This window comes from Oncorhynchus kisutch, linkage group LG2, assembly GCF_002021735.2.
Source record: "Oncorhynchus kisutch isolate 150728-3 linkage group LG2, Okis_V2, whole genome shotgun sequence".
NCBI lineage: Eukaryota > Metazoa > Chordata > Actinopteri > Salmoniformes > Salmonidae > Oncorhynchus > Oncorhynchus kisutch.
In genome coordinates this window covers 3,704,267-3,730,164 of record NC_034175.2, presented here as the reverse complement: position 1 = coordinate 3,730,164, position 25,898 = coordinate 3,704,267, and the positions used below count along the sequence as shown (strand labels likewise).

At 45.3% G+C, this 25,898-nt stretch overlaps 2 protein-coding genes across 4 annotated transcripts in view; both read left to right on the top strand.

Annotated features, from left to right (window-relative positions):
• The window catches only part of LOC109884519 (ceramide synthase 2), a 43,517-nt gene extending 35,574 nt beyond the window's left edge, over positions 1-7,943 (top strand). For 2 of the 3 annotated variants that reach the window (XM_031837702.1, XM_031837694.1), the window contains exons 5-11: positions 456-513; positions 978-1,028; positions 1,388-1,480; positions 2,177-2,305; positions 2,609-2,715; positions 2,919-3,072; positions 4,237-6,865. In XM_031837702.1, the coding sequence (XP_031693562.1) occupies positions 456-513; positions 978-1,028; positions 1,388-1,480; positions 2,177-2,305; positions 2,609-2,715; positions 2,919-3,072; positions 4,237-4,368 (724 nt within the window). In that variant the 3' untranslated portion in view covers positions 4,369-6,865. Of the gene's footprint in view, positions 1-455; positions 514-977; positions 1,029-1,387; positions 1,481-2,176; positions 2,306-2,608; positions 2,716-2,918; positions 3,073-4,236 lie in introns of all 3 variants that reach the window. The other variant, XM_031837687.1, reaches the window with a different exon arrangement.
• Positions 7,944-8,381: 438 nt separating this feature from the next.
• LOC116376542 (aryl hydrocarbon receptor nuclear translocator) lies at positions 8,382-23,708 on the top strand. Its single transcript, XM_031837680.1, has 19 exons — positions 8,382-8,620; positions 9,486-9,579; positions 9,762-9,809; positions 9,921-9,965; positions 10,705-10,918; positions 12,432-12,645; positions 13,685-13,787; positions 13,870-13,935; positions 15,539-15,624; positions 17,208-17,284; positions 17,376-17,510; positions 18,141-18,367; positions 19,110-19,232; positions 21,100-21,181; positions 21,420-21,616; positions 21,717-21,891; positions 22,334-22,508; positions 22,620-22,756; positions 22,874-23,708. Exons 1-19 carry the CDS (start codon positions 8,584-8,586, stop codon positions 22,955-22,957), a joined length of 2,319 nt encoding a protein of 772 aa, XP_031693540.1. The 5' UTR covers positions 8,382-8,583; the 3' UTR covers positions 22,958-23,708.
• Positions 23,709-25,898: the final 2,190 nt, after the last annotated feature.

The window sequence follows — 25,898 nt, the reverse complement described above, 5'->3', positions numbered from 1 at the left end:
TGTTGTACAGTACTGGAGGTCTCTATCTGTAGTTAGCAGGTTGTTGTTGTACAGTACTGGAGGTCTCTATCTGTAGTCAGCAGGTTGTTGTACAGTACTGGAGGTCTCTATTTGTAGTCAGCAGGTTGTTGTTGTACAGTACTGGAGGTCTCTATCTGTAGTTGGCAGGTTGTTGTTGTACAGTACTGGAGGTCTCTATCTGTAGTCAGCAGGTTGTTGTACAGCACTGGAGGTCTCTATCTGTAGTTGACAGGTCGTTGTGTTGTACAGTACTGGAGGTCTCTATCTGTAGTCAGCAGGTTGTTGTGTCGTACAGTACTGGAGGTCTCTATCTGTAGTCAGCAGGTTGTTGTACAGTACTGGAGGTCTCTATCTGTAGTCAGCAGGTTGTTGTGTTGTACAGTATTGGAGGTCTGTGTGTGTGTTGTCCAACAATTTTGTGTGTTCTCTTGCAGTTGGAGATTCACCTTTTACCTTCTTGCTTTCATTGCTGGCCTGGCTGCCCTCATTGACGTGAGTACTGCTGTTTCACCTTTGACCTTTAAAACTCTCGCCTGTCTCCAAGCTAATCTTCCTGCACCCTCATTGGTCAATCGTGTCATCTGACCTCTGTCGTAACTCATAGTTTAAACTTTAGATCCTAGTTAAACCATTGATGGGAGAAACAGAGCCTGTTCACTGACAGCATTAATGTGTTACAGGATACTAAGATAGAATAGAAGCCTTGTCAACAAAGGTGCTGGTTATATCAGGGACAACGGAGTATCCAAAACAAATGTTATACAATTTAATGTTTTTCTAACATGATTAATAAAGAAGTTACGAATGACACTGGAAGAGAATTATAAAGCCAAATTAATATATAAAAAATAAAATAAAAGAGGGTGTGAAAATGATTTATCACTTCTTCTGTTTCAATGCTGTTTTTCTCTGTGACTGAAGTGTCTGATTTATGTATGACTCTCTCCCTCTCTCAGAAACCCTGGCTGTATGACTTTAAGGAGATGTGGCAGGGCTTCCCTATTCTGGTATGTCCCTCTGGTTATTGATGAGTGGTAACTAATACATTGTAACATAGGAAAGTCATTGGAAGGCATATATCATAATCAATCATATCATGTTATGTCCAGTGTTTGACTGTGTTCAGAAAGCATATTATGGAAGTATCAATGTATATTGATATTATCTTGCTCTTTCTCTCCTCTCTCCCCATCCCATCTCTCTCCCTATCCCTCCATCTCTCATCAATTTCCCTCCATCTCTCACCAATTTCCCTCCATCCCTCCATCTCTCATCAATTTCTCTCCATCAATCCATCCCTCATCTGTTCCTCTCCATCCCTCATCCATTTCTCTCTCCATCCCTCAATCTCTCATCTCTCCCCCAGACTCTCCTGCCGTCTCAGTATTGGTACTATATGATAGAGCTGGGTTTCTACGTCTCTCTAATCTTCAGTGTGGCATCAGACGTCAAACGGAAAGTAAGTGTGCACCGTGCCTGCTCTATGAAGCACACTATGCTTGTAACAATCAAGAATACAGTATACAAATCAACCACGAAAAATGGTGGCACAGAATCCCTTTACTTACAGTCCTATTCACTTTAAGAGTCAATCAATTACAGCACGCAGATCACCCGAAGATTCTTCCATACATGGGGGAGTGCAGTTGACAAGATCAGGGATAGTGGTTAACCAAGGCTGCACACTCTGTTAGCTACAAGTGATTCATTGAAAACAGTAAGCAAGTCTTTCTGATCCCTCTCCTGCTGTCGCCATGGTGTTGCCCCTGTAATGACGACCAGGGGTTACTGTCATGGCACTGATGTAAGTGTCAGTGTGTATAGGGACAGGGGCCAGGGGGCAACTGCAGGAGGTGGACATTGGACTGATATGACGTGTTTGTGTGTGTGGAGCTGGAGGTTAAAGGGGAGTTTGTCAGTGGACTCTACTCCACTAGGGTCAGGTCAGTACAGACCGTGTGTACCTGCTAAATAAAGTCACCTGATGGCCCTCTGGCATGATTTACTATAGTGTGTGTGTTTGCGCAGGTGTGTGTGTGTGAAGGATCAGAATGTTATCATGTTATCGAGGTAACAAAACACAAACTCTAACCTTCTCTCTCCCTCCCTGCATTTCTCTCTTTCCCTCCTTCTCTTCCTCCCTTCCTCTCTGTAGGACTTTAAGGAGCAGATGGTTCACCATATGGCCACCATCTTCCTCATCAGTTTCTCCTGGTGTGTCAACTACATCAGAGCGGGCACACTCATCATGCTGCTGCACGACTCCTCCGACTATTTACTGGAGGTACAACCAATTACAGGAGAGCTGGGTCACCAACATAACATGATAATAATATCACTGCCATGATACGATAATAAACACAATAATACAGTTAGCACATGTAGTTTGTAGGTGGGGCCCACAGGGGAATCACCCACAAGGAAATCCCATTTTATTTGATAAACCAGGAAGTGGACAAAGTACTACTGATATTGGAGAAGCGGAGATATGGAGAGATTTAGTACTGTCACCTGGTGGAAGAAATATGACATTACAATTATTTTCTAACAACAACAACCTTTCTCTCTCTCCCTCTCTCTCTGATAGTCCGCTAAGATATTCATCTATGCTGGATGGAGAAACACCAGTAACTACGTCTTCTTCCTCTTCGCTGCCGTCTTCATCTTCACTAGACTCTATATCTTCCCCTTCTAGTGAGATGACACCTGAACACTCCCACCACACACCAATTATCTTTCTCTCACAGCCATTCTGATTGTTTTACTTTTGTCACCTTTAACTAGGCAAGTCAGTGAACAACACATTCTGATTAGCATCATACATGTCTGTTAATTGTCTGTTGGTTGTTACTGATGTTATTGCTCTTCTTGCCCCCCCCCCCCCCCCTCTTTCTCAGCATCATTTATTCTACGTACATTTATCCAATGACTATGTACTCTCCGTTCTTTGGATACTACTTCCTGAATTTCCTTATGATGGTGCTGCAGTGTCTCCATATCTTCTGGGCCATCCTCATTCTGCGTATGGCCGTCCGCTTCCTGAGGAGCGATGTATGTACACAACACTGCACACACACACCCTGACAACACTGTACACACATACCCTGACAACACTATACACACACACCCTGACAACACTATACACACACACCCTGACAACACTATACACACACACCCTGACAACACTACACACACACCCTGACAACACTATACACACACACCCTGACAACACTACACACACACCCTGACAACACTACACACACACCCTGACAACACTATACACACACCCCCTGACAACACTATACACACACCCCCTGACAACACTATACACACACCCCCTGACAACACTATACACACACACCCTGACAACACTATACACACACACCCTGACAACACTATACACACACACCCTGACAACACTATACACGCACACCCTGACAACACTATACACGCACACCCTGACAACACTATACACGCGAACCCTGACAACACTATACACGCACACCCTGACAACACTATACACGCACACCCTGACAACACTATACACGCACACCCTGACAACACTATACACGCACACCCTGACAACACTATACACGCACACCCTGACAACACTATACACGCACACCCTGACAACACTATACACACACACCCTGACAACACTATACACACACACCCTGACAACACTACACACACACCCTGACAACTATACACACACACCCTGACAACACTACACACACACCCTGACAACACTACACACACACCCTGACAACACTACACACACACCCTGACAACACTATACACACACACCCTGACAACACTACACACACACCCTGACAACACTACACACACACCCTGACAACACTGTGGAGGAGAGAGAATGGGAGAGGAGGGGTGGGAGGGTGGAGGAGAGAGTCTGGGAGAGGAGGGGTGGGTAGGTGGAGGAGAGAGACTGGAAGAGATGGGGTAGGTGTAGTAGAGAGACTGGGAGAGGAGGGGTGGGTGGGGTAGGTGGAGTAGAGAGACTGGGAGAGGAGGGGTGGGTGGAGGAGAGAGAAAGTTTATTCAGAAATCACACGTTGATATGTGTTGGAAAGCCCAGCTGATAAAGAGCAGCAGTCTGGTTTGGGTTCAGTTTGCCGAAAGGAAAAGTAATGTCTCTGGACGGATTACCTGTTTATAAACACACCTCTCTTTCTTTCCCTCCTTTCGCTTCAGGAAAAGGTGGAGGACGAGAGGAGCGATAAAGAAGAGACAGACGAGTCAGGGGAGGAAGAGGAGTGGGAGGAGAAGAAAGGTGCAGTGCAGAATGGTCACGCCGCTCACAACAACCACCGCAAGACGGAGTAATGAAAACGTGTGCCAGGAAGTAAGAGTGTGAAGAATTCACATCCCTCACTCATTAGAGTGGGAGGGAAGGGGAAAGGGAGAGATGGAGGGAAGGGGAAAGGGAGAGATGGAGGGAAGGGACAGAGTGGTAGGGAAGAGGAAAGGGACAGAGTGGTAGGGAAAATGGACGAAGGAGAAGGAAAGGCATTCCTAAAGCCTGAGAAGTACAGGTAGACCTGTACCTGTGGTTAGATACACTGTTCTACATTATAAACACTCAATCACACACACAATTTTGGATATACTACATTAATTGGCATGGACCTGTTATTATAGTCCATTAATAACACACACACACACAGGTAATTATCACGAAACTGTAATTAAAAAAATACATTTTGTCATTTTTCACAAAATGTCCTCTTGAATAACAGATTAGGATCTATACGTATCTATTTTATAATTATTATTCGTTTTTTAAATCAGATATTATACTAACATGTTCATAAAATTCTCATTCGTTTTTGTCCAAAAAAGTTATAAATCAATATTTCTATATTTTTTAACATTGCTCCCCTAATGAAAATGCCTGAGACAAATCATTTTAAATTACAATTATTATAAAATGAAAATCAGACTTTTCCCCAATTTGAGCTCTTTAGCTGTTTTCTAAGGACTACTCTAGATGATGCATCATGGGGGAAGAAATGTTTATTTAAAAACTGGAGTTTTATAGGAACTTGAAAAAAATGGTAATGAGACATATCCACAGACACTGCTTGTATGTAATAAATATTATAGTTTAATGTAAACTTCAACTAGTATACAATTTTTATAATTTATGGAGAAACTACAGCAACATATTTTGTTTTATTTAAATAAGTTAGGTTTTTCTAAATATGTATTTTTATAAAATTACCATGAATTTAATCAGGAGGCATTTCAGTAATGAAAATGTATTTTAATTTTTTTACATGACATTTTCCCCTAAAACTAGACATCTTAGTCCTAAGAATGATAGTTGATTTTTGCAGATGCATCATAGTTTTGTAACTCAATTTGTTCCAGACATTTTAAAACTGGTTTCATGAGAATACCTCCCCACACACACACACACACACACAAGTTAAGGAATAGCTTTGGGAACGTCTGTGTGATTTCAGTCCCTCTAAAAGAGTGTTCAAAATGATGTGAATGGAAGAGAGGACAGAATGATGAGAATGATGAGAATGAAGGGAAGAGAAGAAAGGGGAGAAGGAAGAATAGAAGGAAGGAGAGAAGGAAGAAGAGAAGAAAGGGAAGAAGGAATAATAGAAGAAAAGGGAGAAGGAAGAATAGAAGTAAGAAGAGAAGAAAGGGGAGAAGGAAGAATAGAAGGAAGGGGAGAAGGAAGAAGAGAAGAAAGGGGAGAAGGAAGAATAGAAGAAAGGGGAGAAGGAAGAAGAGAAGAAAGGGGAGAAGGAAGAAGAGAAGAAAGGGGAGAAGGAAGAATAGAAGGAAGAAGAGAAGGAAGGAGAGAAGGAAGAAGAGAAGGAAGAAGAGAAGGAAGAAGAGAAGGAAGAAGAGAAGGAAGGGGAGAAGGAAGGGGAGAAAGTGTGATGCTGCTTCTAGTATGGCTCTTCTTACTGTACTCATGTGCCTTACAGCCAGACTATGGTGCTTTTACCTTATTCTGGTTTTTTTCACTTACCTTGTTGTTGCTCAACCTGCTATAAGCATGTTTTGTCCATGTGCCTTTATGTCCAATACTCCAGTTTCCATGAAAGACAGACTTTAGAAAAGAGACACAACAAGATTTAACCTGACACACAAATACACAATCGTGTGAATTTTGATTTGGGGCTGACTTACAGATTCGCCGGCCCTGGTTTTTATGATTCTATGCAACTATGTTTTTTTCTGCTCAGCTCCTGTAGTGCATCTGAATGGGCGTTGTTTGGGACACCTCTAAGCTTGTAGAAGCCATGCAGTAAGATAGTGAGGGAGTCTGGTTGTCTCCCTCACTGGTACCATGGGTTTAAATACTGCACTGTATGGACCTTGATTTGAGGGTCTGTTTATAAACTTCTTTATTGAATGGTTAATAAACAATGTAATAATGTGAACTGGTTCATAAACGATGTAATAATGTTTATTAGCAGCTTATAAGCAGTCCTTCAAACAAAGTGTTAAATCGTTTTGGGGGGTATATTGAGATTCTGCTGATTCTGAATGATGCTCTCCTTCCTCTGCTGATGTCATGTTTATGTGCCAGTGGTAACGCTCTGTCTGTAGACTCTCTCCGTTGACATTGGAGAGGAAAATACTTGTTATCAAACAGTTTTACACAGGCAGAACTTTATTTTCAGTATATCTTCTGAGTGTCATTGACATCTTACCAAGGTCACACAGGCAGAACTTTATTTTCAGTATATTTCAATAGTTTTTGCAAAACAAAAATTGCCATTGTAAATGTAAAGGCAAAAAACAACAGTCCAGCCAGTCAGGATCCAAAATAGAATGTCAATAATTCCAATTTTAAAAAAAGCAATATTTTAACTGTTAGACCAGTTAAGACCAGTATGGACCAGTGTGGTATGATGCATGTCATCGACTAGAGATGCATTCAACTCCGCTAACGATTATAAAGCTCCCAACTCTGAGCGCCCACCAACAATCCAATTCACCAAGAATGTTCGACAACAGGAGCGAACTGTTCTATTCTATTGAAAACACTTGATTGTGTACTCTTTCTTCAACAATGACCTCGTAAGGACTAAAGTTTTCTGCAAATGTTTGCAGAGTTGAATGCCAGTCTGGTTTGGTCCAGTCCAATCTGTTTCTGGGCACAATGATCCAGTAGAATCCTGACCCACACTGAAGATATCATGCATCATGATGGATATTTTTCGGGGGCCTGGATTGGTTGGTCAGAACAGGACATTTCTTCTCAGGAGACTGGAAAGGGCCATTGTAATTTATGCTTTATTTAGGGCAGATTTTTTAGGCCATACTGCCCCGGATTAGATTATCCCGTGTGTGTGGTATGTGTTTTTCTGTTATTCTAGAGTGATTTGAGGTATGATTCCTATGAGAAACAGGTTTACAGTCATGTTTCATGTTTGACATCATTGTTTCAGAAAAGTTAGGATTTTTCTTGAGTTTGGATTTTAGCAACTCAATTGCTCAGTAAGCAAAAGTATGATACATGGAACAATGGAAGTGTTGTATTTTTATCATTATATATTTTCAATTGTTGTTGTATGTTAAGTGCCTTATCTGTAATGTATGGGATAGCCTACCCTCTCACCTTTCTACCTTCTTCAGCTCCTCTCATCCTCATTCATCCTTTCTCCCTCTTTCTTTTGCTTCTTATTGTTCCCCACTCCTTCTACTCATCCATCTCCTCCCTCATTCTGAGATCCTCCCCTCACAGCCTTTCACATCCCCATTCCAACCCTCGTTCATTTGTACTAACCTTGACCAATCTTCCTCTCTTCCCCCATCGCTTTGGAAAAACAAGTCACGTAATTACAGTGTTATTTTTTTGTGTGTATTATGATGCTTAAGTATTATCATTAATAATAAAAACAACGATCATGAATCACTACGCCAAACCTGTCTACTCCAATGTTTGTTTTACACACTCAAATTATGAAGTTCTCCTCACTGATGGATAAGGGGAGAGTATCTATAGGTTTCCTATGTCTTGGTTTAGGTACTGAGGCCTATAACCTTCTATAAACACAGGGATTGTATATTGTGCACTTTATTTTAGTGTACACACATACAATACGTTTCTGAAATAGGAGTAGTAGGTTTATTACATTATAATGTGAGTATAACATATCACTCAAATAATCTTAAAGGTTAAGATCTTGCTTTGACTCAAATAAAATATTATACAGATTGTACTGGCCTGTGATTCTGTGTAAGTGGTCAAACATTGGGGTTGCCCTCTTATTGGATTTCACTTGTATCCCACTCGTGATTGAAGAAAAGTGTTACATAGCTAGAGCCTATACAGTTATTGCTATTAGCCGTGAACGCCATCTTGGATCGAGAAGGTTTCTAAACGGGGAAAACAGGAAAATAGATACTTTCGTTCTTATTTTGTAATTTCCCCAACTGGCTGATGATGAAGAAACACGAGTCATGACGTCGCCTCTTTATTTGCTGATATAGTTAAAATCGGTAAATCTGAGAGGATTGTGGATTGAGAAAATTTCCGCAGTTTACTGTAACTTGGGTTTGTTTATGTTATTCAACCCGGACATGGACTCTTCTAACCCAGGTACAGTAAAGTTTTAAACTTGTGGGAATAAGTTCAAATGTTACAGGTGATAATGCAGATGGAAAATTGGCGATCCGTGGCCCTTTGACCGAATCTGTCACTTTCTCCAGATTGGCTCTGATGACAGCATTAGGGAGGTAGCTCAGCTGGGGCTAAGCTAACTGGCCAGCGAAAGCAAGCTAACTGAATATTTTACTTTGAATTGAATAATTTAACTAGCTAACTACTTAGCTAGCTATTGACGTTTCTGTCTTGCAACATCGTAGTTAGCAAGTTCTCGCCATGTTAGCTTAGCTAGTTATCATTTTTAGCTAGCTTGCTAGGTGACAGACTTGCGTAGGTTATGCTCAGATAAGTTAGCTATTAACTAGCTAGCTAGTTTGTGTCAATATTTCCTCAAAACTGTGTTATTTTGAACTAATGATTAGCTTTTTTGGCCAGCTGACAGTTAGCTTGTTCTGCTTGGCTTAGCATAGCTAGCGAGTTAGTTGTAGCTACAGTATTTGTTAGCTAGCTAGCTTTGTGGCTAGGTAAGTTAACGCATAGCCAGTTTCATTATCAGAGAGGCAATAGCTAGCTCGCTATACTCACAACTGCAGTGGTCACACGCTCTGGCTTGGAGAGCTACATGGTTCAATCCAGCATTCACACACTTTCATTTTATTCGTCTAATCAATTCTTACGATTGGTTGATTAACGTTAGTTGACTCAGGTGTGTTACTACATGGCTGTCTGGAGTAGATATGTTTATGGCTAAATAAATTATTGAAGTTGATACACTTGTAGCATCGTGTAACGTTACGTTGCATAATTTATCTCTGTCTGTCTGTCTGTCTGTCTGTCTGTCTGTGTGTGTGTGTGGCAGACATACCAGATGACTCTCTGGGTTTGGGAGCCGGTGGGGCCCAGGCAAGCAGCAGTGCTGTTGTGCCAAAAGGGTCCAATAAGAGACGAGCTGCGTAAGTATAGTATACAATGCCAATGAATCAGTCAATCACTATGTCACAACTTTAACAGACGGTCTATAGCTATGACAGCACAGGGTAGAAGTTGTCCATAGGTGCAGAATCACACCGATAACTTGTTGATCCATTCTTGTGTGTTAACTTTACAAACATGGATTCTGTCTACTTCCTCACAGGCCAGACTTCGATGATGATGATGATGATGATGGAAGCAAGCTCTTCAGGTAGGACTGACACCTGTCTCTCGCTCTTTCTTGCTCTCTCTCATCTCTCTATCTGATCTGACTGTACTGTGTTGGTTGTTTTGATGTCAGATCTTCTCTGTCTTTGACCAGGTGTGATGACGATGGAGGAGGAGGAGACAAAGAGCGATTTGCCAGGTAGAATAAGGAGGTTGTTTGTGCGTGTTTGTGCGTGTGTATAATACAGATATTCTGCATGCACACATCCCGAGACACCAGATTCCCTATCACACCACTGTGATTATTGTCACTACTACTAACCCCTGAGCTCAGGGACACCTGTTCACTCCTATCAATCCCTTTCTTCTGAGCACAACCCCTTTCTCTCCCTCCTTCCCTGTCTGCTTCTCTCTCTCAGGATCTCTGAAGTCTTTTTCTTTCAGCACTCCCTCTCCTCTATCACTCCGTCTCGCTTTGAAAGACCAGGTTCTCTCTATCTCGATCTCTACATTTATCTATCGTATTGATGGATCATTCACTCCTTGTTATATTTATCAATCCATGCTTGTTCCACCTACCTCATCCTAATCTGCAAATATCATTTGGTTACGCCGACACTAAACTCTACTCCATGTTGTCCACCTACCTGCCCACCTCTTCCCATTTATATCCCTCCCTCTTTTTCTCCACCCCACCCCATCCCTCCTCTACCTCTTCCTCTCTGCCCTTCCTATTTCTCCCCATCTCTACCCCATCCCTGTCCCTCCTCCGACTCCATGTCTGTTGCTCCTCCCCCTGCTCTCCCCATCTCTACCCCATCTCTGTCCCTCCTCCGACTCCATGTCTGTTGCTCCTCCCCCTGCTCTCCCCATCTCTACCCCATCTCTGTCCTTCCTACTCTCCTCTCTTCCTCTCCTCCCTCATTCCCTCGCTCCAGGGAGAACCACAGTGAGATTGAGCGGCGGCGGAGGAACAAGATGACTGCTTACATCACAGAGCTGTCGGACATGGTTCCCACCTGCAGCGCGTTGGCACGGAAACCAGATAAGCTGACCATCCTGCGCATGGCCGTGTCCCACATGAAGTCTCTGAGAGGGAGCGGCAACACTGCAGCAGACGGGACATACAAACCATCCTTCCTCACCGACCAGGTTAGAGAAAGAGAGGCAGGAAGGAGAGGGAGGAGAGGGGGGCTGAGAGATGAAAAGTGGAAAATGTTATCATGTGTGTTTGTTGCACAATAATAACTGAGTGTATCTTCCATGTCATCTCTCCCTCCATCGTTCTCTCTCTCCTCTACCTCTCCTTTCCTCTCTCTCTCTCCTCTACCTCTCCTTTCTTCTCTCTCTCATCTACCTCTCCTTTCCTCTCTCTCTCTCCTCTACCTCTCCTTTCCTCTCTCTCCTCTACGTCTCCTTTCCTCTCTCTCTCCTCTACCTCTCCTTTCCTCTCTCTCTCTCTCCTCTACCTCTCCTTTCTTCTCTCTCTCATCTACCTCTCCTTTCCTCTCTCTCTCTCTCTCCTCTACCTCTCCTTTCCTCTCTCTCCTCTACCTCTCCTTTCCTCTCTCTCCTCTACGTCTCCTTTCCTCTCTCTCCTCTACCTCTCCTTTCCTCTCTCTCCCTCTCCTTTCTTCTCTCTCTCCTCTACCTCTCCTTTCTTCTCTCTCTCCTCTACCTCTCCTTTCTTCTCTCTCTCCTCTACCTCTCCTTTCCTCTCTCTCTCCTCTACCTCTCCTTTCCTCTCCTTTCTTCTCTCTCTCTCCTCTACCTCTCCTTTCCTCTCTCTCTCCTTTCTTCTCTCTCTCCTCTACCTCTCCTTTCCTCTCTCTCCTCTACCTCTCCTTTCCTCTCTCTCCTCTACCTCTCCTTTCTTCTCTCTCTCCCCTACCTCTCCTTTCTTCTCTCTCTCCTCTACCTCTCCTTTCTTCTCTCTCTCCTCTACCTCTCCTTTCTTCTCTCTCTCCTCTACCTCTCCTTTCTTCTCTCTCTCCTCTACCTCTCCTTTCTTCTCTCTCTCCTCTACCTCTCATTTCTTCTCTCTCTCCTCTACCTCTCCTTTCTTCTCTCTCTCCTCTACCTCTCCTTTCTTCTCTCTCTCCTCTACCTCTCCTTTCTTCTCTCTCTCCCCCTACCTCTCCTTTCCTCTCTCTCCCCTACCTCTCCTTTCCTCTCTCTCTCCTCTACCTCTCCTTTCTTCTCTCTCTCCTCTACCTCTCCTTTCCTCTACCTCTCCTTTCTTCTCTCTCTCCTCTACCTCTCCTTTCTTCTCTCTCTCCCCTACCTCTCCTTTCCTCTCTCTCCCCTACCTCTCCTTTCTTCTCTCTCTCCCCTACCTCTCCTTTCTTCTCTCTCTCCTCTACCTCTCCTTTCTTCTCTCTCTCCCCTACCTCTCCTTTCCTCTCTCTCCTCTACCTCTCCTTTCTTCTCTCTCTCCCCTACCTCTCCTTTCCTCTCTCTCTCCTCTACCTCTCCTTTCTTCTCTCTCTCCTCTACCTCTCCTTTCCTCTACCTCTCCTTTCTTCTCTCTCTCCCCTACCTCTCCTTTCCTCTACCTCTCCTTTCCTCTACCTCTCCTTTCTTCTCTCTCTCCTCTACCTCTCCTTTCTTCTCTCTCTCCTCTACCTCTCCTTTCTTCTCTCTCTCCCCATCCCTCTCTTTGTAGGAGCTGAAGCACCTGATCCTGGAAGCTGCTGATGGCTTCCTGTTTGTGGTGTCGTGTGAGAGTGGGCGGGTCGTCTACGTGTCAGACTCCCTGACCCCTGTTCTTAACCAATCACAGTCCGACTGGCTAGGCTCCTCACTCTACGACCAGCTCCACCCGGACGATGGAGACAAACTACGAGAGCAGCTCTCTACTGCAGAGAGTAACAATACAGGTACACACAGGTGGTACAGATGAACTACAGGAGCATCTCTGTACTGCAGAGAGTTATAATACAGGTGGTACAGATGAACTACAGGAGCAGCTCTGTAATGCAGAGAGTTATAATACAGGTGGTACAGATGAACTACAGGAGCAGCTCTGTAATGCAGAGAGTTATAATACAGGTGGTACAGATGAACTACAGGAGCAGCTCTGTACTGCAGAGAGTTATAATACAGGTGGTACAGATGAACTACAGGAAGAGCTCTGTACTGCAGAGAGTTATAATACAGGTGGTACAGATGAACTACAGGAGCAGCTCTGTACTGCAGAGAGTTATAATACAGGTGGTACAGATGAACTACAGGAGCAGCTCTGTACTGCAGAGAGTTATAATACAGGTGGTACAGATGAACTACAGGAGCAGCTCTGTACTGCAGAGAGTTATAATACAGGTGGTACAGATGAACTACAGGAGCAGCTCTGTACTGCAGATAGTTATAATACAGGTGGTACAGATGAACTACAGGAAGAGCTCTGTACTGCAGAGAGTTATAATACAGGTGGTACAGATGAACTACAGGAGCAGCTCTGTACTGCAGAGAATTATAATACAGGTGGTACAGATGAACTACAGGAGCATCTCTGTAATGCAGAGAGTTATAATACAGGTGGTACAGATGAACTACAGGAGCAGCTCTGTACTGCAGAGAGTTATAATACAGGTGGTACAGATGAACTACAGGAGCATCTCTGTAATGCAGAGAGTTATAATACAGGTGGTACAGATGAACTACAGGAGCAGCTCTGTACTGCAGAGAGTTATAATACAGGTGGTACAGATGAACTACAGGAAGAGCTCTGTAGTGCAGAGAGTTATAATACAGGTGGTACAGATGAACTACAGGAAGAGCTCTGTACTGCAGAGAGTTATAATACAGGTGGTACAGATGAACTACAGGAGCAGCTCTGTACTGCAGCGTTATAATACAGGTAGGAGACACACACAATACTAATGACTGTGGGTAACGACCCTTCTCTCTCTTTCTCAGGGAGGATGTTAGACCTGAAGACAGGAACAGTTAAGAAGGAGGGACAGCAGTCATCCGTCAGGATGTGTATGGGAGCAAGACGATCCTTCATATGTAGGATGAGGTGTGTGTGATGAGCTTGCATGTGTATATGACTGTATGCACCTGTGTTGGGCGTGTATATTCTGAAATGTCTGTGTTTGTAGATGTGGTTCGTGTCCAGTGGAGCCCATGTCTATGAACAGATTGAATTTCCTGCGGAGCAGGAACAGGTGAGATCATTCTTGTATATTTTACTGTAAAAAGTGCATTCGGAAAGTATTCAGACCCCTTGACTTTTTCCACATTTTGTTATGTTACGTTGTTATGTTTTAAAATGTATTAAATAGACATTTTTTCCTCATCAATCTACACACAATACCATTATGACAAATCGAAAACAGGCTTTTATACATTTTTGCACATTTATTAAAATAAAAAACAAATACCTTTACATACGTATTCAGACCCTTTGCTATGAGACTCCAAATTGAGCATCCTGTTTCCATTGACCATCCTTGAGATGATTCTACAACTTGATTGGAGTCCACCTGTGGTAAATTCAGTTGATTGGACATGATTTGGAAAGGCACACACCTGTCTATAAAAGGTCCCACAGTTGACAGTGCATGTCAGAGCAAAATTCAAGCCACGTTGTTGAAGGAATTGTCTATAGAGCTCAGAGACAGGATTGTCTAGAGGTACCAGAGACAAATCTGGGGAAAGGTACCAAAATATTTCTGCAGCATTGAAGTTCCACAAGAGCACAGTGGCCTCCATCATTCTTGAATGGAAGAAGTTTACTCTTCCTAGAGCTGGCCACCCGGCCAAACTGAGTAATCGGGGGAGAAGGGCCTTGGTCAGGGAGGTGACCAAGAACACTGACAGCTCCTCTGTAGAGATGGGAGAATCCTCCAGAAGGACAACCATCTCTGCAGCACTCCACTAATCAGTCCTTTATGGTAGAGTGGCTAGACAGAAGCCACTCCTCAGTATAAGGCTCATGACAGCCCACTTGGAGTTTGGCAAAAGGCATTTAAATGACTCTCAGACCGTGAGAAACAAGATTGTCTGTTCTGATGAAACCAAGATTGAACTATGGCCTGAATGCCAAGTGTCACGCCTGGAGGAAACCTGGTACCATCCCTACGGTGAAGCATGGTGGTGGCAGCATACTGTGGGGATGTTTTTCAACGGCAGGGACTACGAGACTAGTCAGGATCGAGGGAAAGATGAACAGCGCAAAGTACAGAGAGATCCTTGATGAAAACCTGCTCCTGAGAGCTCAGACTGCGGCGAAGGTTCACCTTCCAACAGGACGATGACTCTTAAGCACACAGCCAAGACAATGCAGGAGTGGCTTCGGGACAAGTTTCTGAATGTCCTTGAGTGGCCCAGCCAGAGGCCGGACTTGAACCCGATCTAACATCTTTGGAGAAACATGAAAAGAGCTGGTCAGCGACGCTCCCCATCCAACCTGACGGGGTTTGAGAGGATCTGCAGAGAAGAATGGGAGAAACTCCCCACATACAGGTGTGCCAAGCTTGTAGCGTCATACCCAAGAAGACTCTGGGCTCTAATCGCTGCCAAAGGGGCTTCAACAACTGAGTAAAGGGTCTGAATGCTTATGTAAATGTCATATTTCAGTTCTTTTATACATTTGCAAACATTTCTGAAAACCTGTTTTTGCTTTGTCATTGTGGGCTATTGTGTGTAGATTGATGAGGAAAAAGGCTTTAACTTAACAAAATGTGGAAAAAGTCAAGATGTCTGAATACTTTCCCGAATGCAATGTATAGTGAACTATGCCTTGACTGGTAGTGTTCTCCCCTGTAGGAATGGTCTGGGCCCACCCAAGGATGGAGAGCCTCAGTATGTGGTGGTCCACTGCACTGGATACATCAAGTCCTGGCCCCCCACAGGTAACTTACTAACTAACCTATGGCATAGCTCTTATATCAAATCAAATTTTATTGGTCACATACACATGGTTAACAGATGTTAATGCGAGTGTAGCGAAATGCTTGTGCTTCTAGTTCCGACTGCAGTAATATCTAACATGTAATCTAACAATTCCCCAACAACTACCTAATACACACAAATCTAAAGGGGTGAATGAGAATATGTACATATAAGTATATAGATGAGCGATGGCTGAGCGGCATAGGCAAGGTGCAATAGATGGTATAAAATACAGTATATACATATGATATGAGTAATGTAAGATATGTAAACATTATTGAAGTGACATTATTAAAGTGGCATTGTTTAAAGTGACTAGTGATCCATTTATTAAATTGTCCGGTGATTGGGTCTCAAGCTAGATAAACTAGTAATATCATCAACCATGTGTAGTTAACTAGTGATTATGTTAAGATTGTTTTTTATAAGATACGTTTAATGCTAGCTAGCAACTTACCTTGGCTTCTTGCTGCCCTCGCATAACAGGTAGTCAGCCTGCCACGCAGTCTCCTCATGGTATGCAATGTAAGGCAGGTGGTTAGAGCGTTGGACTAGTAACCGGAAGGTTGCAAAAACGAATCTCCGAGCTGACAAGGTAAAAATCTGTCGTTCTGCCCCTGAACAGGCAGTTAACCCACCGTTCCTAGGCCGTCATTGAAAATAAGAATGTGCTCTTAACTGACTTGCTAGTCAGACTTCCTAGTTAAATAAAGGTGTAAAAAAAAAAATTGGCCAATCTGTGTCCAAAAATAACGATTACCGATTGTTATGAAAACTTGAATCGGCCCTATTTAAACGGCCATTCCGATTAATCGGTCGACCTCTGGTTGAGACACAGGGCCTCAAGCTTAATTTTGAGCTTGGAGGGTACTATGGTGTTGAATGCTGAGCTGTAGTCAATGAACAGCATTCTTACATAGGTATTCCTCTTGGGGCAGTGTGATGGCGCTTGAATCATCTGTGGACCTGTTGGGGCGGTATGCAAACTGAAGTGGGTCTAGGGTGGCAGGTAAGGTGGAGGTGATATGATCCTTGACTTGTCTCTCAAAGCACTTCACGATGACAGAAGTGAGTGCTACGGGGCGGTAGTCATTTAGCTCAGTTATCTTTGCCTTCTTGGGTACAGGAACAATGGTGGCCATCTTGAAACGGGAACATCAGACTGAGATAGGGAGCGATTGAATATGTCCGTAAACACACCAGCCTGTCTGCATGCTCTGAGGACGCGGCTGGGGATGCCATCTGGGCCAGCAGCCTTCCAAGAGTTAACACATTTAAGTGTTTTACTCACGTCGGCCGCGACGGTAACACTGTATTATCTTCAAAGCGAGCAAAGAAGGTGTTTAGTTTGTCTGGAAGCAAGATGTCGGTGTCCGTGACGAGGCTTGTTGTCTTTTTGTAGTCCGTGATTTCCTGTAGACCCTGCCACATACGTCTGGTGTCTGAGCCGTTGAAGTGCGACTCCACTTTCTACCGGCATATATCCAATCTATACACTACTGCTGCATACTGAGTCGTGTGTGTTTGCCTGCTCGCATTTCAGGGGTGAATCTAACAGATGAGGAAGCAGACAATATTCAGGGGAGTCGCTACTGTCTAGTCGCCATCGGTAGACTTCAGGTAAGATAGGACAACTTAATGTCCAATGTTTGGATGGGCTCATGGAACCACCATCTTGCAGACACTTGTTGCCTGCCCCCTTGTTGTCTAGGTGACCTCTTGCCCGAGCGACACAGACATGAACAGCATCAGTGTTCCGGTGGAGTTCATCTCTCGTCACAACTGCCAGGGCCTCTTTACCTTCGTAGACCACCGCTGCATGGCCACAGTGGGCTACCAGCCTCAGGTAGGCCTCACTCACAGCCTGGGGCTAGAGTAGGACAAACACCCAGCATCGCATTTCATAGTGTATCAGGATATAGTATGTGTTTAAACTGTGTATCAGGATACAGTATGTGTTTAAACTGTGTATCAGGATACAGTATGTGTTTAAACTGTTTACCAGGATACAGTATGTGTTTAAACTGTGTACCAGGATACAGTATGTGTTTAAACTGTGTACCAGGATACAGTATGTGTTTAAACTGTGTACCAGGATACAGTATGTGTTTAAACTGTGTATCAGGATACAGTATGTGTTTAAACTGTGTATCAGGATACAGTATGTGTTTAAACTGTGTATCAGGATACAGTATGTGTTTAAACTGTGTACCAGGATACAGTATGTGTTTAAACTGTGTATCAGGATACAGTATGTGTTTAAACTGTGTACCAGGATACAGTATGTGTTTAAACTGTGTACCAGGATACAGTATGTGTTTAAACTGTGTATCAGGATACAGTATGTGTTTAAACTGTGTACCAGGATACAGTATGTGTTTAAACTGTGTACCAGGATACAGTATGTGTTTAAACTCTGTGACAGCTGTAAGCTTGATCTACCTTTTTCAGTGTTGTGTGTGTGTGTTTTCACCAGGAACTGCTGGGTAAGAACATCTTGGAGCTGGCCCACCCTGAGGACCAGGAACTGCTGAGAGACAGCTTCCAGCAGGTGGTCAAGCTGAAGGGTCAGGTGCTGTCCGTCATGTTCCGCTTCCTGTCCAAGACCAGAGACTGGCTCTGGATCAGGACCAGCTCCTTCACCTTCCAGAACCCCTTCTCTGAGGAGATAGAGTACATCATCTGTACCAACGCCAACGTCAAGTAGGTGCTGTATACACACACAGACACGCATCATCTGCACCAACACCAAGTAGGTACACACATCATCTGTACCAACGCCAAGTAGGTACACACATCATCTGTACCAACGCCAAGTAGGTACACACATCATCTGCACCAACGCCAAGTAGGTACACACATCATCTGCACCAACGCCAAGTAGGTACACACGCACACACACACACACATACACACACATCTGCACCAAATCAAACTTCAAGTACCAACACACACACACGTACACACACACGTACACACACACGTAGACACACACGTACACACACATCTGCACCAACTCAAACCTCAAGTACCAACACACACACACGTATTATCTGCACCAACGCCAAGTAGGTACACACATCATCTGCACCAACGCCAAGTAGGTACACACATCATCTGCACCAACGCCAAGTAGGTACACACACACACACATACACACACATCTGCACCAACTCAAACTTCAAGTACCAACACACACACACGTATTATCTGCACCAACGCAAGTCACCTGAGTGTGAGACGCCTACAACACATAGACACCACAACTCTATTCCACCTCAACATCTGAACATCTCCACTCTGTCTAACCAATCTGTTGAGCCACCTCAGGAAATGTGATGTCATCTCTTCCAGAATGTGTGTTTGTCAGTATGTTCACCTCCCCTCCATATCTTTCTCTCCCTTCCTTTCCTCCTCACCCCTTGTTTTTGTTGTGGGCCAGTAGAACCTCGACTCAGGACACCCTCACCCCCCTCTCGTCCTCAGGGGTGTCTTTGCCCCCCTCGCTGGGGGAGAGCAGTCCTAACTTCCCCCCTGTATCCCACAGCCCAGGGCAGGTGGCTGCCAGGTGAGACCCCCTCAACCCCCCCTCTGGCATGGGTCAGCTGGGGCTGCTGCTGCTGCTTCACTGGAGACTTCAACTCTATTTCTCTCTTGTTCCCTTTATTCTCTTGTTCTCTCTGGTCTGGGTCACCCCTTGGTAAGGGCTGTGGATTGTTACTTGACTTGACCGGGCCTCTCTGTTTTTGGGTGATTCCCCCTCTCCCTCCTCAACAGCAGTAAGAAATCCATCATGACCACGGTGCTGGTAATGAACACCCTCTCCTCTTTTCTTCTTGGTTACCATAGTGACTGGTGGTGGGGCAAGTGCTGTTGGTCGGCAGGTGTTTTGGTTTCCCAAGCAGCGGTGGAGGGCCTTGACGAAAATTATATTTTCTGTTGTCACTGCTAACACTTCTTTTTTTCTCTCTCTACCACCCCCTCTCTTTTCTCCCTCTACCACTCTCTACCACTCCCTCTTTTCTCCCTCTACCACTCCCTCTTTTCTCCCTCTACCACTCTCTAATAACCCCTCTTTTCTCCCTCTACCACTCTCTACCACCCCCTCTTTTCTCCCTCTACCACTCTCTACCACTCCCTCTTTTCTCCCTCTACCACTCTCTACCACTCCCTCTTTTCTCCCTCTACCACTCTCTACCACTCCCTCTTTTCTCCCTCTACCACTCCCTCTTTTCTCCCTCTACCACTCTCTAATAACCCCTCTTTTCTCCTTCTACCACTCTCTACCACCCCCTCTTTTCTCCCTCTACCACTCTCTACCACTCCCTCTTTTCGCCCTCTACCACTCCCTCTTTTCTCCCTCTACCACTCTCTACCACTCCCTTTTCTCCCTCTACCACTCTCTACCACTCCCTCTACCACTCTCTACCACTCCCTCTACCACTCTCTACCACTCCCTCTTTTCTCCCTCTACCACTCCCTCTTTTCTCCCTCTACCACTCCCTCTTTTCTCTCTCTACCACCCCCTCTTTTCTCCCTCTACCACTCTCTACCACCCCCTCTTTTCTCTCTCTACCACTCTCTACCACTCCCTCTTTTCGCCCTCTACCACTCTCTACCACTCCCTATTTTCTCCCTCTACCACTCTCTACCACTCCCTCTTTTCTCCCTCTACCACTCTCTACCACTCCCTCTTTTCGCCCTCTACCACTCCCTCTTTTCTCCCTCTACCACTCTCTACCACTCCCTCTTTTCTCCCTCTACCACTCTCTAATAACCCATCTTTTCTCCCTCTACCACTCTACCACCCCCTCTTTTCTCCCTCTACCACTCTACCACCCCCTCTTTTCTCCCTCTACCACTCTCTACCACTCCCTCTTTTCTCCCTCTACCACTCTCTACCACTCCCTCTTTTCGTCCTCTACCACTCTCTACCACTCCCTCTTTTCTCCCTCTACCACTCTCTAATACCCCCTCTTTTCTCCCTCTACCACTCTCTACCACTCCCTTTTCTCCCTCTACCACTCTCTACCACTCCCTCTACCACTCTCTACCACTCCCTCTTTTCTCCATCTTCCACTCTCTACCACTCCCTCTTTTCTCCCTCTACCACTCCCTCTTTTCTCTCTCTACCACCCCCTCTTTTCTCCCTCTACCACTCTCTACCACTCCCTCTTTTCTCCATCTTCCACTCTCTACCACTCCCTCTTTTCTCCCTCTACCACCCCCTCTTTTCTCTCTCTACCACTCTCTACCACCCCCTCTTTTCTCTCTCTACCACTCTCTACCACCCCCTCTTTTCTCTCTCTACCACTCTCTACCACTCCCTCTTTTCTCTCTCTACCACTCCCCCTCTTTTCTCCCTCTACCACTCTCTACCACCCCCTATTTTCTTCCTCTCTTTTGTCTCTCTCCCCCTTTCCCCCCCTTTCCAGACAGTTGCAGCAGCAGCAAGCAGAGTTGGGGGGAGGAGGGAGAGATGGTCTGTACGAGGCAGGACAGGTTACGCTTCCACAGGTAAGACTAGCACTGACTAAAACACAGACCTAACTGGGGCCTTAACCCCACAACAAGCCCTCCATCCAGTGGTGCTGCACTGCAGCTTGATCCTGTGCTTATCTCACTGTATGTGTGATGTCTTGGGGACGAGATCGTTCTATTGTTCGCTGTAACATGGACAATAAAGTTGTATTGTTGTTCCTACCTCCAAGCCTTTAGTGAGTATTGACCGCTTGTTGACCGTTGTCCATGTCAGATGCCTGTCCAGGCCGTGACCGCAGCTGGAACTGACCACAGTAAGACCAGGGACAAGGCAGAGATGCACCCCTCCATGTACCCCAACCCAGACCAGGCCAAGTTCCTGCCCTCCACCTCTGCCCCCGGAGTACCCATCTACCCTCAGGACAACAACAACTACACCACTGCCAACCGCTCCAACGACACATACAGCAGGTATGACCACTAGCCTCTGTTGTACTGTTTTCAACTGATCTAAGGGCCATGTATACTGAATAAGAGATTGTCATTTCCTGTTGTTATGAACTAATTCCAGGTCAGTAGGGATGGCCCCTCAGATGGTGCAGCCATCCCACTCCGCAGGCCAGGTGCTGGCTCAGATGTCCCGTCAGAACGGGGCACCCCCCTCCAACAGCAGCCCCCTACAGGGAGGGGCAGCGGTGAGCTGGCCGGGGCCAGCAGCAGGGGCTAGACCCCCCTTCAACAACCAGGTGAGACAGCTGGCAGCTGCAGGTAGAAGCTGTCCAAAACAGCCTGAAGTTTAGATCCTCTGTTGTTGCCCAAAGTGCTACAGATGTAGAATCTTAATTTAAGACTATTATAATTATTATAATTTGTTTGTGGAAATTACAATTGTCAGAAGCTTTTTTTAAACCTCAAATACAATACAAGTTTAAAATTGGCTGCATTGCAGGACAGTTTTCCTTGAACAGGGTCAAATTGAAATCCTACATCTGTAGCTGGCGTGATGGGGAGTGCTCTGAGGTTCTTGCATCTCTGTATCTTAGTGTTATAAAGGACCTTGTATTTTATTCCTGTGTAATCTGTGTTTTGAGTATCACACCCAGACAGTTTCAACAGTAAATGTATAACAGAAACCTTGTATGTTTATAAGTGTGAATAATAACATGGTGTTGTTCACCACCCGCCCAGCAGGTGGTGCCCCAGGCAGGGAAGGCCCTGTCTCCCCAGTTTGCCATGGGGAGTTTTGTTGGGGGCTCTTCCTCCTCATTTGGGGCGATGCCCACCACTGCCGCTCCGACCCCCACCACGGGGGCTAACTACCCAAATATCAACCCCCGCGCCAGCCTCAATACCAACGGATATGGTACGTGACCCTGAGAGAGAGTGTGTGTGTGTGTCAACTACAGTACAGTGTTTTTATGTGTTTGTGTATGCTGGTGTAGTTAGATACTGAATCGCCCATTGTCTCTGATAGATGGCTTGGGGTCGGGGCAGCAGTTCCCCTCCAGGGCAGCGGAGGCAGTGTGGCCCCAGTGGCAGGGCCAGCAGCAAGCTCAGAACAGGGCAGAGCAGCACCCCCACACACAGAACAACCAGCCTGACATCTTCCCTGTAAGTCTCTCTCCCTCTACCTATATCAATCTGCCTTTCTCTTCCCCATGTCTCCATCTGTACCTTTTGTTATGTGTTGTCATGTTGCTTTGAAGTTAAATCTTTCTCTCTCTCTAGGATGTTCTCGCCATGCTGGACCAGCCGGCCAACTTCAACAACGATGACTTTGAGATTCCCATCTACCCCTCTTTCAACGAGTGACCCCACATACACTCTTCTACTTACCTCCTCTGTCTCTCAAATGTCTCCTTCTCTCTCATTTGGTGCACTTTTGCTCTCTTTCTTCGCCTTTCGTGATGCAAAGAGAGCATGTCTAATTATCGCTCAGATGATTGCACTGCCAGGGTGGAGAAAGCGAGTTAATCAGGGAAAAGAGAGAGTGAAATCAAGTATAGGTATTCAAATGCAGGTTTAATAAACACGTGGAAGGAGAGAGAGAAGAGATTCAGGGTTCAGCGATAGTTGGGCAAATGTAAAATGACATCTGTAGCCAGCACTGCCCAAGCTCCACAGCCAGTGGATTTGTTGTAGAGATGTAACACACAATCCCACCTGAGCATGCACAAGGCCCTGAGGCAGACCCTGCTTCACCAGTAACACACAAACATGGCCTTTCACTAACCGAGTCAGCTGTGTGTTTAGATCTATGCTGCTCCACTGGTCTGTACATCATATGGATAGATCAGTCCAATCATTCACTTGAAGTCTCAGGCAATCCAGGTGATAGCTTAGCAACCCGTAGCATGTTCAAAAATACACTGTCCTCACGCAGGCAGATTTATACAAACACTTTTATATTTGTACATTGACGATGTCACCTATGAATGTGGTTATGGTGGTTTCAGGTGGAAAAGAGGGATAGAGATGTCTATGACTAGTGAGAGGGAGAGATATGTCTATGACTAGTGAGAGGGAGAGAGATGTCTCTGACTAGTGAGAGGGAGAGAGATGTCTATGACTAGTGAGAGGGAGAGAGATGTCTCTGACTAGTGAGAGGGAGAGAGATGTCTATGACTAGTGAGAGGGAGAGAGATGTCTATGACTAGTGAGAGGGAGAGAGATGTCTATGACTAGTGAGAGGGGGAGAGAGATGTCTATGACTAGTGAGAGGGAGAGAGATGTCTATGACTAGTGAGAGGGAGAGAGATGTCTATGACTAGTGAGAGGGGGAGAGAGATGTCTCTGACTAGTGAGGGGGAGAGAGATGTCTATGACTAGTGAGAGGGAGAGAGATGTCTATGACTAGTGAGAGGGAGAGAGATGTCTATGACTAGTGAGAGGGGGAGAGATGTCTATGACTAGTGAGAGGGAGAGAGATGTCTCTGACTAGTGAGAGGGATAGAGATGTCTATGACTAGAGAGGGATAGAGATGTCTATGACTAGAGAGGGAGAGAGATGTCTATGACTAGTGAGAGGGAGAGAGATGTCTATGACTAGTGAGAGGGAGAGAGATGTCTATGACTAGTGAGAGGGAGAGAGATGTCTATGACTAGTGAGGGGGAGAGAGATGTCTATGACTAGTGAGAGGGAGAGAGATGTCTATGACTAGTGAGAGGGAGAGAGATGTCTATGACTAGTGAGAGGGAGAGAGATGTCTATGACTAGTGAGAGGGAGAGAGATGTCTATGACTAGTGAGAGGGGGAGAGATGTCTATGACTAGTGAGAGGGAGAGAGATGTCTCTGACTAGTGAGAGGGATAGAGATGTCTATGACTAGTGAGAGGGAGAGAGATGTCTCTGACTAGTGAGAGGGGGAGAGAGATGTCTATGACTAGTGAGAGGGATAGAGATGTCTATGACTAGTGAGAGGGAGAGAGATGTCTCTGACTAGTGAGAGGGGGAGAGAGATGTCTATGACTAGTGAGGGGAGAGAGATGTCTCTGACTAGTGAGAGGGATAGAGATGTCTATGACTAGTGAGAGGGAGAGAGATGTCTATGACTAGTGAGAGGGATAGAGATGTCTATGACTAGTGAGAGGGAGAGAGATGTCTCTGACTAGTGAGAGGGGGAGAGAGATGTCTATGACTAGTGAGAGGGAGAGAGATGTCTATGACTAGTGAGAGGGAGAGAGATGTCTCTGACTAGTGAGAGGGAGAGAGATGTCTATGACTAGTGAGAGGGAGAGAGATGTCTATGACTAGTGAGAGGGAGAGAGATGTCTATGACTAGTGAGAGGGGGAGAGAGATGTCTATGACTAGTGAGAGGGAGAGAGATGTCTATGACTAGTGAGAGGGAGAGAGATGTCTATGACTAGTGAGAGGGGGAGAGAGATGTCTCTGACTAGTGAGGGGGAGAGAGATGTCTATGACTAGTGAGAGGGAGAGAGATGTCTATGACTAGTGAGAGGGAGAGAGATGTCTATGACTAGTGAGAGGGGGAGAGATGTCTATGACTAGTGAGAGGGAGAGAGATGTCTCTGACTAGTGAGAGGGATAGAGATGTCTATGACTAGAGAGGGATAGAGATGTCTATGACTAGAGAGGGAGAGAGATGTCTATGACTAGTGAGAGGGAGAGAGATGTCTATGACTAGTGAGAGGGAGAGAGATGTCTATGACTAGTGAGAGGGAGAGAGATGTCTATGACTAGTGAGGGGGAGAGAGATGTCTATGACTAGTGAGAGGGAGAGAGATGTCTATGACTAGTGAGAGGGAGAGAGATGTCTATGACTAGTGAGAGGGAGAGAGATGTCTATGACTAGTGAGAGGGAGAGAGATGTCTATGACTAGTGAGAGGGGGAGAGATGTCTATGACTAGTGAGAGGGAGAGAGATGTCTCTGACTAGTGAGAGGGATAGAGATGTCTATGACTAGTGAGAGGGAGAGAGATGTCTCTGACTAGTGAGAGGGGGAGAGAGATGTCTATGACTAGTGAGAGGGATAGAGATGTCTATGACTAGTGAGAGGGAGAGAGATGTCTCTGACTAGTGAGAGGGGGAGAGAGATGTCTATGACTAGTGAGGGGAGAGAGATGTCTCTGACTAGTGAGAGGGATAGAGATGTCTATGACTAGTGAGAGGGAGAGAGATGTCTATGACTAGTGAGAGGGATAGAGATGTCTATGACTAGTGAGAGGGAGAGAGATGTCTCTGACTAGTGAGAGGGGGAGAGAGATGTCTATGACTAGTGAGAGGGATAGAG